General features: G+C 38.2%; 1 protein-coding gene across 5 annotated transcripts in view; it reads left to right on the forward strand.

Annotated features, from left to right (window-relative positions):
- USP28 (ubiquitin specific peptidase 28) overlaps nucleotides 1-12,152 on the forward strand; it is a 75,426-nt gene that overhangs the window by 32,735 nt on the left and 30,539 nt on the right. For 2 of the 5 annotated variants that reach the window (XM_028515531.2, XM_036028538.1), the window contains exons 6-11: nucleotides 1,828-1,914; nucleotides 2,697-2,834; nucleotides 3,769-3,842; nucleotides 5,465-5,541; nucleotides 6,966-7,114; nucleotides 8,847-8,974. In XM_028515531.2, the coding sequence (XP_028371332.1) occupies nucleotides 1,828-1,914; nucleotides 2,697-2,834; nucleotides 3,769-3,842; nucleotides 5,465-5,541; nucleotides 6,966-7,114; nucleotides 8,847-8,974 (653 nt within the window). Of the gene's footprint in view, nucleotides 1-1,827; nucleotides 1,915-2,696; nucleotides 2,835-3,768; nucleotides 3,843-5,461; nucleotides 5,542-6,965; nucleotides 7,115-7,393; nucleotides 7,471-8,846; nucleotides 8,975-12,152 lie in introns of those variants that run through there. The other 3 variants (XM_028515524.2, XM_028515530.2, XM_036028539.1) reach the window with 2 other exon arrangements.

Genomic DNA, 12,152 nt, shown 5'->3' on the forward strand with positions numbered 1-12,152 from the left:
TGGTGAATGTGAGGAGATGGAGCAACATGACTGAAAATGTGAAGCCATTTTTCTCATGGTAGAACTGAAGTCCTGGAAAATTGCAGGGTGGCAAGTGGAATAGGAGTGTAACTGGGAGGAATGGAGATGGATTAGGCAGACAGCTGAGGTGGAAGGAGAAGACAGTGAGTTGATATTCCCAGCCCAGTTATACACTCACCCAAGTGGTTGAATCCCATTAGGCCTCGTGATCGAGTGAGGGAAGTTGGAGACCAGTTGTGTACCCAGGATGCTGCTTAGGCAGCCAAAGAGCAGTGAACAGCAGCTACTACATTAGTGGAAGCCATGCATCTGTGGGAGTGAATGGAATGGGAGGGCTGTCTAGCATGTCCAGCATGAGTGGTGGATGGGGAATGTAATTGATCCTTATCACTGACTCTTGGTCAACATTATTTAAAAAAAAAACAAGTTTAACGGTTTTGCAATATGAGCTTGTGATTTATGCTTATGTTTTAACGACTTAAGTTTTAGTATTTTTTAACACAAATATTCATCTGGGATGTAACTAAGTTGAGTAAACTTTAGCTGTTAAACAGTTTTTAGCATTTCTCAAGTTCTATTGTAGTATGTACTTAAGCAGTAAATGTTTAGGTCAGAGCAGTTGAATTATGTTAATTGTCGCTCTTACACCACATTACATTGAACACTGTTTGGAAGCCATACCTTTTTTTTTTTTTTTTTTTTGGTAAAACTCAATCTAGGATATGTGTTTACATTTAAAAAATGAAATATTTAACAGGAACCTAATCAACAAAACAAACAAGCAAGCAAAATATAACCAAAGACACTGAAATTGAGAACAGCTGACAGTGACCTGAGGGGAGAGGGGAGGGAATTTTAGGGGAAAAGGGGAGGGTTTGCAGGAACAAGTATAAAGGACACATGGACAAAACCAAGGTGGGGGAGGGGGATGGAAAGGGGAGTGGGGGGAGGGCTGGGAAGGTGGGGGGAACAGGTAGAAAACTGTACTTGAACAACAGTTAAAAAATAAATAAAATAAATACCAAAAAAAATGAAATATTTGGCACCAAAAAAGTTTCAGTGTGCAGGCTGCAGGGGCTTTCATTTAAGGGATAGTTTGTGATAAAGAGTTATAGTCATGTAAGGAATTTGAAGAACATTACCTTTCAAAAGATACTCATAGTAGAAAAATGTATGATTTACAAAACAGTTAAAAGAATGCTTCTTTCTCTATACTTACTACCCAGCCTCAGAAATAAATGTTACAGATCTCTGTTCTATTGAATCTCTGTGTTCCCACCCCCAGTCCTGTCTGCCCTCCCCTCAGATATGATCACATATGCATGAATCCTAAACAGTATGTAGTATGGATTTATATCTAATGATACTGAATATAAACAGTATACTCTATTAATATAAAAACACACTCTTTTTCTGTAACTTTTTCATACAATTCATGTGTCTGAGATTTATCCACGTTGATTCTTATAGCTCTTGATCATTCATTTTCACTGTTGTATAGCAGTCCATTTTTATGAAAACGTTTGTTCAAAATTATTTTAATGACTGCATAGTAGTCTATTGTATAAATGTGCTGTAGTTTATTTAATCTATTCTTGTTAGTCATTAGGCTCTTTTAGGTTTTTACTAAAGGGGTTAACATTCCTTCAACTCAATTTTAATGCATAGCCATTATTATTTCCTTTGACATAATAGAAGTGGAATTACTATGTTGACAGTTATACATACTTGTAAAGTAAAAGAAGTATTTTTTGCTGCAAGTTATCTTAAAGAAAGGCTATGAATTCACTTCTTTCTTTATTTCAGTCTCTCTTTCAGTTACCTGAATTTCGAAGACTTGTTCTCAGCTACAGTCTGCCACAGAATGTACTTGAAAATTGTCCAAGTCACACAGTAAGTCACTATTGAGGAATCTTCACTGTTGTTTAGTCCTTTTTGTCCCAAAAGCTTTTAATTTTTTGGCTAAAGCTAGTAATTGTGATGTTCTTTGGCTTGTGCTAATGTTGTTTTCACTTCAAATGGTTCTTTTTCCTTCTTTGTGACACGAAAATAAGGATTTGTACAAAGGTAAAGTTAGGTAGGAATAAAATTAGAAAAATGACTCCAAGAAAGTTATGTGTCATCCTGCTGGTCTCAGCATTTGGGAGATACAGAAATCCCTGTTCTGTCTGTGGCCCTCTTCACTGTGGCCCCCCCATCACCTGAGTTCAGCAGCTTTTCTTAGCACTCTTCTAAATGTTAGTACTTTCTTTGCACTGCCTCCTGTTCACATAGCCACTCAAACCCAGTGATGCAGAAGAGATGACCAGATGCTGGAAGTCAGGACCTCCCTAGAAGAGGCTTTCATAGTTTCTTGCCAGTGATCTAATAACCCTTCCCAGCATTTCATTTGGGTGACAGATTTTCCTAACAGGAGGGAGGACAACATCTTCAGAAAACAAACATGTTTGCTTTTCTGACACTATTTTCTCTATTGCTTCTACATTGACATTCTTTCAGTTTAGGATAATCTCCAACAGAGACTGTGTCAGAGTACTCGTAACATAGTTTGAGACCTGCCCCTGGTGTAGATCTAGGTAAATATAAATTAGGGAATGATCACTGACAACTTTTCTCTTTATATGTGTTAATTTTCCAAGAGGTTGTAAGAGTGCACACTGCTATATTTTTTACAGGAAAAGAGAAATATCATGTTTATGCAAGAGCTTCAGTATTTGTTTGCTCTGATGATGGGATCAAATCGCAAATTTGTAGACCCTTCAGCAGCCCTGGATCTCTTAAAGGGAGCATTCCGATCACCCGAGGAACAGCAGGTGCAGAAGGCTGTTTTTGCATGTTTTCCCTTAAACTTTGTGGCATTCAACATCATAACTAATAATACTGTAATGTTGCTTTATTTTAACTGTATAATAAACTGCAAACATGACTGAACAGGCCTATGGGTGCCTGCTTTTGCCCTTTATAATGTCTCAGGAACAGATGGTGGTAGGCGGAGAGAAAGAGTGTGTGTGTGTGTTGGGGGGCAGGTAGGCTAGTAGTTCTACAAAGGAATCTAAAGGGAAGAAGTAGTAGTAGACAGAATAGGATATACAGAGGCTCTTGAAGTAGGAGACTGGAAAACATCTCAGTGAATTCTAGCAAAGGGTCACTGAGAAAAGTAAAGTCCTTTTTTTGCACCTTTGTCTGGGGATGGTGCAAATAAAAATCTTACCTATCAAACTATTTAAACCTGAGTTCAGCAGCTTTTCTTAGCACTCTTCTAAATGTTAGTACTTTCTTTGCACTGCCTCCTATTAAAAAACAAAGCTCTCACTATGAGAGTGGCTTCTTCCTCATAAAATTAATTTTTTCTCTAAAGGTCCTATAATTCTAGAAGATCTCAAAATATTTCACACGTTTCCTGTCTCCAGATCTCACATAATTCTAGAGGAGTACGGTGTGTTCTTTGGACCTTTTTTTTTTAAAGACCTAACTGGAAGATTTTGCTAGTTTGTTACAAGATGTGGCTGGAAGTAGCAAAATTCCAGTTTCCTTATAGCCACAACTTAAGGCTGCCTAACATGCCTTCTGTTTTATCTGTAGTAGCCAGGTTCTAGTATTGCTTGTATCTTTATGATACCTGGCCCTAAAATAGAAGTCCTTTCATGGTAATAGAATCTTAGTCATTGGTTAGGTAAGAGCAAGTATTTGTTTCCCTAAGTGTAGTGTTGAGTCTAACTCATATATAATTTATTTCCTCTCTTATAGCAAGATGTCAGTGAATTCACACACAAGCTCCTGGATTGGCTAGAGGATGCATTCCAGCTAGCTGTTACTGCTAAGTGAGTGTCAGGGATTTGTTTGTACCTCCTACTTACTCACATTGGTCCAGTGAGAATTATGATAAAGGGGAACATTACTCATATCAAGTAGAAACTGCTGGTTTTTACAAAACTTCATGGGGTAACCACTCATATATTTGTCATTGTGTATCCCATTGCCTTTGGTTTTTCTCTTTGAGGATATAGGTAATTGTGTCAACTCACATTTTTTTTTTGTTTTTGCTAAAAGGGCCATAAATATTAACCTTGTTAAAGTCATAGCCTGTACTATAAAATGTGTGGATGTAAACATGGCGGTCTAATATAGATACACAATATTTCATCGAAGACAACTTTTGAAATCTATGTAGACTGTTAGAGAATAGTGTTTAGTCATATCAGTCACTGAAAGAAGTAATATTCAGAACAAAGATACAGGTATCCCTCACCTAGTACCGGTGCTGGGAAATTTGTTTTCTGAATTGCTATAACTCTGTGTAGAAGAAATGTATATTGTAAAACAGCTGTGCATATAGAAACATACATAGCTAATAACAATTTAAGATGGGCTTATAGATGTAAACTACAGTTGACCCTAGAACAACACGAGTTTGAACTGTGTAGGTCCATATACACATTAATTTTTTTTCAATGAATATATTAGAAAACATTTTTGGAGATTTGTGACAGTTTGAAAAAACTTAGAGATGAACCATATAGCCTATATTTTTGAAATTTATATTTTTGAAATTTAAGAAAAACTTAGGTATGTCATGAATGTGGAAAATATATATGTATTTTATGATTTCTTAATAATATTTTCTCTAGGTTTTTTGTAAGAGTAAAGTATATAATACATAACATCCAAAATATGTGCTAATCAACTGTGTGTGTTATCAGTAAGACTTCAGGTCAGCAGTAGGTTATTAGTAGTTAAGTTTGGGGGGCATCAGAGTTACACATGGATTTTTTAAAAGATTTTATTTGTTTATTTTTAGAGAGAGTGAGAGGGAGAGAGAAAGAAGGGAGAGAAACATTAATGTGCAAGAGAAGCATTGATCACTTGCCTCTTGCATTCCCCCAGCTGGGGACCTGGACCACAACCCAGGCATGTACCCTGACTGGGCATCGAACTGGCGACCTTGTAGTTTGCAGGATGATGCCCAGTCCGCTGAGCCACACCACTCAGGGCAATATACATGGATTTTCACCTTTTCCCCAAACCTCTTTATTGTTCAAGGGTCAGCTGTATTTTCATTCCATTACTATTATGTCACTGGGAAAACTTTTTTCTATGTGTTTGCCAGTCTGCACAAGAGGGCTCCTCCTTATCCTTATACTACTTCTATGCTTTGTCTACCTTGGAGAGAGAGATATATATGGAATGTATACAAATACATGTATTAGACTTTCAGCTCCTTAAGGCCAGGGATCATGCCTTATTGTCTTTGTGTTTTCAGATTTTAGCATATACTTGTTCAGTGAATGTTTGGATTGAAATAATTCATTACTTATCTTAGACCATACATGGCTCTTCGGAGTTTAATGAACATGTCCTGTTTTTGCTTTTGAATGATGGTTGGGTTTAGTGTAGTGCTTACCTAATCCAAGTGATACCAAGTTGTCTCTTTTTTTAAAAGCAGCAATCCCAGGAACAAATCTGAAAATCCAATGGTGCAGCTATTCTATGGTACTTTCCTCACTGAAGGGGTTCGTGAAGGTAAATTGTCTGCTCTAAACATTAATGCTGGTTCTCTGACCAAATCTGAGTTACTGTGTCAATTTGGGAAGGTAGTGTAATGAAAAGGCCTGAGAATCTGACAAATGCAGGTCTGAACGTTGGCTCTGCCTCTTAGTATCTGTGTTTATTGTGGATAGATTGTGTGAGCTCCTGGATCCTTGATCTCTCCATCTATAAGGCGGGCCTGATCGTTACCTCAGAGTTGTTATATTAAATTGTGAAACATTTGCATTGCTCAAATCTAGTATTAATTTTAGACACACAGTGATGTAACTCAATTTTCTCTGTTGGGTTTTCCAGTGTAATCTCTAATCTCAAAAGGTTTTATTGTGTTAGACTGCCAAAAATGTTTGTCTACTAAAGAAGCCACATGTTGGACACATGAGGTTTCTTTGTTTCCCAACTGTAGAGAATTTTGAACATGCATGGATAGACTAGTATAAAAGCCTCCCTTAACTCAGCAGCTGTCAGCCCATGCCAGTCGTTCCCCATGTAACCTCTGCCTACTCTTACCCTTCTGATACTCTTTTTAAAACAATCACTGTCACTCCGAAGAAAATAGCATTTCTTACATCAAATATCTAGTCAGTGTTCAAATTGTTAATTTGTTGTATAATTATGTATGGAAGGAGAGTGTGAGTGTTTATTTTTACAGTTTCTCTTTTTCTTTTTTTTAATCCTCACCTGAGGACATTTTTTCATTGCTTTTAGAGAGAGAAAGAGAGAAACATTGATCAGTTGCCTGCCATACGTGGTGCTCTGACCAGGGATCAAACCACAATCTAGGTATGTGCCTTGACCGGGTATCGAACCCTCAACCTTTTGGTGTATGGAACGACGCTCCAACCAACTGAGCCACGCCGGCCAGGGTACAGTTTCTTTTCATTAGAACCCAAATGTAGTCATTTGTGATTGGTTGATATGTTTTTTAAGTTTCTTTTCAAAATGTATAGACTCTCCCTCCTCTATCAGTCTTTTTTCCTTAATTTTTTTAAAAGAAACTGGGTTGTTTGTTCTCTAGTATTTCTATCCACTACATTCCGAAATTCTGCTGCCTGCATACTTGTGATATAGTTTAACATGTTCTTCTCTACTCCTCTTTTCATTAATTAGTAGTTGGATCTAGAGACTGGATTCAGGTAAGGCTTTTTTAGGCAAGCCAAATTTACAGGTGGTGGGATGATCTGGAGACATTTACTGTCTGGTTGCCCTTCTTTTTGCGATGTTAGCTGCTGTTAATGATCAGTGCCTGGATTCACTGGTTCATACAGCTTGCACTTCACATCAGTTCTCCGTATGTTGCTGAATTAAGAAGATAATGTCCCAGTGGTACCAGAAAAAAAGGCTTTAGATAGTGCTATGGTAGTGATGTCTTTTAAAAAGTAATCTGTTTCTTTGTCTAGGAAAGCCCTTTTGTAACAATGAGACCTTCGGCCAGTATCCCCTTCAGGTAAATGGTTATCACAACTTAGACGAATGTTTGGAAGGGGCCATGGTGGACGGCGACGTTGAACTGCTTCCTTCCGATCATTCAGTGAAGTATGGGCAAGAGGTGAGTTGCTTATTTTTATTTGGTTTGCCGATGACAAAGCCAGTTAATTAGGACTGAGTGTTTTGACATTTGTTTTCCTATCACATGTCAAATAACTTGACACTTAACAGAGCTTAAACAGACTGAAGTCTGTCATGAGTTGATATGAGTTAGTGAGTCCTATTTGACAAATATATTCTTTACCAAAAGTATGAATTTGGAATTTGAGTAAATCATATAAAGGTTGCATGCTGCTTCTGATGTTTCAAGTATGATCAAGTTTCTCTCTTTCTGTTGAAGCCTACCTGTACCTGAGTAGGGAGAACCCACTGCCTCCATAGTTTCGGAGGGTAAAAGTACAGTGATTAACTCCTATGGTATGCCATTTAGAATATTTTCCCTATTATAGTATTTACTGTTTTCAATTGTAACTTCTGCCTTTGCTTTAAAATTTCTTTTTTAAATTTTGTATTCATTTATTTATTTTTGTGGGTTGGAAAGAAAGAGGGACATTAAAGGGAGAAAAAGGGTAATTAATATCTCAAAATTGCAGCTGGGTCAAGAATGAGTGAGTTGTATTTGCAGCATTACTGTCAATACCAAAACAGGGTGGATTATTCTCTTTTCATCATATATTTTGAGACAAAATTGCAGCTTATATTGATGAGTCCAACTCAATAATTACTATAGGAGAAAGAAAAACTTTCTTGAATTAAAGTAGGGAGCCTAACATGTACTAATTCCTGATTGGCAGAATTGAGCGGAGCTGATGAATGTGCTTACAAAATGGGGAATGTTTATTAGCTACTCAGTCCTCTGCAGACCTTTATTCAAGGGTGGGAACTCTTTAAATAGGTAAATATATATGAAACCATTATGCTTGTTTAGGCTTAGCCCTGAGGTAGTTGGACAGGCCATCTGGGCTCACCTTGTGCCAACAAGGGTATGCGAAGGGAATGTAGCTGTCGGTACCTTTGGTGAAGGGAACATTTTAAAGCTGTTTGTAAAGACCTCTGGCATACAGGTGAATTGAACAGAAATGCCTTTCCAGGTTTAGCTGTTCCTCATCTATGAAAAGTGATAGTTGAGATCTTTTTATAAGTCAGGGCTTTCTTTTCTTGAAATTCAAGGTAACATTGTAGGTTCATTTGTTAGGGTCTCTTAGAAAAAGGCTGTTTAAGTTGTTGGAATTGAGAAGTTTTCTCATAAACTTGAGAACTCATAATCATGAAGCTATTTCAGGTTTCTCTTTTAGACATAAGAAGAAGATTCAAATTATGGTTAATGGACTATAAATAAATAGTTTATAATATATGTACACATACTAGACTTCTTAGCTGATTCATAGAGACAGTTGTCTCCTTATTTACATGCTACTTAGATCACAATTTCTGATTCTTTGGTTAGACTAGCCATTTTCTTCAGGTTTTCAATCTCTTGAGTACTGATAGCTTAATGAATGCGCTATAGGTGCTTGGTGCAGTTCACATATTTAAGGGTGGTCATTTCTGAGGATGATAGTGCAGTTGGAGTATAGAGGAATGTTCAACCATATTCACAGTGGTGAATATTCGCATGATTCTGAGTGGTCATTTCCTTTAGCATATGAGATTGAATAAAAGCTCTAGTATGAGTTTGCTTTGAATATAAATTCTATACCAAAAGAACAAATTTGATGAGGGGTATTTTAAATCTAGCTGTTGCCATTTCCTAAAAATAACTTCTTTCTCCCACATTTCTACTCCTGACATAGTGTTGGTTTACAAAACTACCTCCAGTGTTGACCTTTGAACTCTCAAGATTCGAGTTCAATCAATCCCTTGGTCAGCCAGAGAAAATTCATAATAAACTGGAATTTCCTCAGATCATTTACATGGACAGGTGAGTGCTACTGGTGGATTGGCGTCTTCTTTTGTTTTGTTTTGTTTTTTTTCCAAATTTCAGCAGGCTTTTATTCAGAATTTGACAAACTGATGTTTTAAAAAGATTTTATTTATTCATTTATTTTGTTTTTTAAAAACATATTTTATTGATTATGCTATTATAGTTGTCCCATTCCCCCCCTTTGTTCCACTCCAACCTGCACATGCACTCCCAGCCACATTCCCCCCCTTTAGTTCATGTCCATGGGTCACATATATGTTCTTTGGCTTCTACATTGCCTATACTATTCTTAACCTCCCCCTATCTTCTACCTACCATTCTCTATACCTTCCCCCCAACTCCTCACTGATAACCCTCCATGTGATCTCCATTTCTGTGGTTCTGTTCCTGTTCTAGTTTTTTGCTTAGTTCATTTAGGTTCAGTTGTTAATAACTGTGAGTTTGTCATCATTTTACTGTTCATATTTTTTATCTTCTTTTTCTTAGATAAGTCCCTTTAACATTTCCTATAATAAGGGCTTGGTGATGATGAACTCCTTTAACTTGACCTTATCTGAGAAGCACTTTATCTGCTCTTCCATTCTAAATGTTAGCTTTGTTGGATAGACTAATCTTGGGTGTAGGTCCTTGCCTTTCATGACTTGGAATACTTCTTTCCAGCCCCTTCTTGCCTGCAAGGTTTCTTTTGAGAAATCAGCTGACAGTCTTGTGGGAATTCCTTTGTAGGTAACTATCTCCTTTTCTCATGCTGCTTTTAATATTCTTCATATGTTTAATCTTGGGTAACGTAATTATGATGTGCCTTGGTGTGTGTTTCCTTGGGTCTAACTTCTTTGGCACTCTCTTGAGCTTCCTGGACTTCCTGGAAGTCTGTTTCCTTCGCCAGATTGGAGAAGTTCTCCATTATTTATTCAAATAAGTTTTCAATTTCTTGCTCTTCCTCTTCTTATTTTGGCACCCCTATGATTCAGATATTGGAACGTTTAAAGATGTCTTGGAGGTTCCTAAGCCTCTCTTTTTTTATTTGAATTCTTATTTCTTCATTCTGTTCTGGTTGAATATTTGTTTCTTCCTTCTGGTCCACTCCGTTGATTTGAGTCCCAGTTTTCATCCCATCCCTATCGGTTCCCTGTGCATTTTCCTTCATTTCACTTAGCATAGCCTGCATTTGTTCATCTAATTTGTGACCAAGTTCAACCAATTCTGTGAGCATCCTGAGGACCAGTGTTTTGAACTGTGCATCTGATAGGTTGGCTGTCTCTTCATTGCTTAGTTGTATTTTTTCTGAAGCTTTGGTCTGTTCTTCCATTTGGGCTATATTTTTTTGTCCCAGGGCACCTCTTATGTAGTAGGGGAGGAGCCTTAGGTGTTCAGCAGGGCGGGGCAACCCACTTGCTGTGTTGTGACCCTGTATGTGGGTGAAGGTACCACTAGGGAACAATGCCACTTGCTCTGCTCTCTGCTGGTTTTCAGTCATTTCCTCTGTTACCCATAAGCAAATTGGGTCCTTCTGGTGCTGATTCCCAGGTGGGTGAGCTTCTGTATGTTCTAGGACCTTGTGGGTCTCTCCAGTGAACTCTCCTGTGAGGCTGGGGGTTTCTCCCGCTGCTGCCTCAACCCCCACAGGTGTTTTCAATCAGAGGTTTGAGGCTTTATTTCCCTGGGCTGGAGCCCTGGGTAGGGGGTCTGTCTCACTCCCCAGTTGTTTCTCCCAGCTTATCTACATGGCAGTGTAGGCCCACCCAGTCCCCTAGTCCGCTGCCTGGCTGGATCTGTGAGTGGCAGCCTTGCCTGCCCCACTCCTACAGCCGCTGCCTTGCTGCGAGTCCTCTCCACCCGGCTGCCCATCTCTGCCCATCGCTGCCCATCTCTCCCTCTCTTACTGGTCTGGATGAATGTTTCTTCTTTAACTCCTTGGTTGTCAGACTCCATATAGTTCAATTTTCTGTCAGTTCTGGAGGTTTTTTTGTTTGTTTTTAAATTTGTTGTTGTCCTTTTGGTTGTATGAGGAGGCACAGTGTGTCTGCCTACGCCTCCATCTTGGCCAGAAGTCTGTCCTCTTGATATATTGCAGCAGAAGTGAGCCCATACTAACTATATTGTGCATATGAATCATTTTTTAAATCCTTATCTGAGAATAAGTTTTTTTTAATTGATTTTAGAGAGAGAGGAAGGGAGAAAGAAAGAGAAACATAGGTTGGTTGCTTCCCATATGCGTCTTGACAGGATGCAACCTGCAAACTAGGTATGTGCCCTGACTGGGAATCGAACCTGAGACCTTTTTGGTATATGGGATGATGCTCCAACCAACTGAGCCACCAGGATAGGACAAGCATTTGCATTTTTGAGAAGCTCTCAAGATGGTGCTAATGATGCTTCTGATCTCTGTACCACAATTTGGGGAGCCAGGTTTTAGGTGAAGCCCTGCAAATTTGAGGGTGAAGAATGGTATGTGGAGTACCCATAGTCTGTTTCTTTCTATTCTGGTTTATTGATGTATAGTTTCTATATGAAAAAAGTTACCATTTTTAGGTGTACAGCCAGTGAGTTTTGACAAATGTATGTAGCCAAATAACTACCATCACTGTCAAGATATAGAGCAATTCCATCACCCTAAAGGTTATGTGTGCCCCTTTGCAGTCCATCCCTTTGCTCTGCCACTTGTTTTTTGGCCCTTTAGTTATGCAGTTCTAGAATGTTATAATTAAGAACAGTAATATTTAGTATATACCTTGGTGTGGCTATCTTCTTTCATTTATGATTATGATTTTGAGATTCATCCATGTTGTTGCCTGTATCAGTAATTTGTTCCTTAGTATTACTTAGTGTTCCTTTGCATGAATATTCCACAGTATTTTTTCCATTCACCAGTTGGCGGACATTTCACATGTATCCACTTTTAGGCTGTTATGAGTAAAGTTGCTGTCAACATTCACATAAAAGTCTTGGTATGGGTTTTAGTGCTTTTGGGTACTATACCCAGGAGTGAGATTGCTGGGTTGTATGGAAAGTACATGTTCATAAGAAATTACCACTGTTTTCTGAAATGGCCATATAATTTTACATTTCTGCCAGCAGTATATGAGAGCTCCATTTGCTCCAAATTCTTGCCAATATGTGGAATTACCAGTCTTTTTAGCATTAGCCATTATAGTGGGTTTCTAGGACTGTCTTA

Source organism: Phyllostomus discolor, chromosome 6 (assembly GCF_004126475.2).
Source record: "Phyllostomus discolor isolate MPI-MPIP mPhyDis1 chromosome 6, mPhyDis1.pri.v3, whole genome shotgun sequence".
Taxonomy (NCBI): Eukaryota; Metazoa; Chordata; class Mammalia; order Chiroptera; family Phyllostomidae; genus Phyllostomus; species Phyllostomus discolor.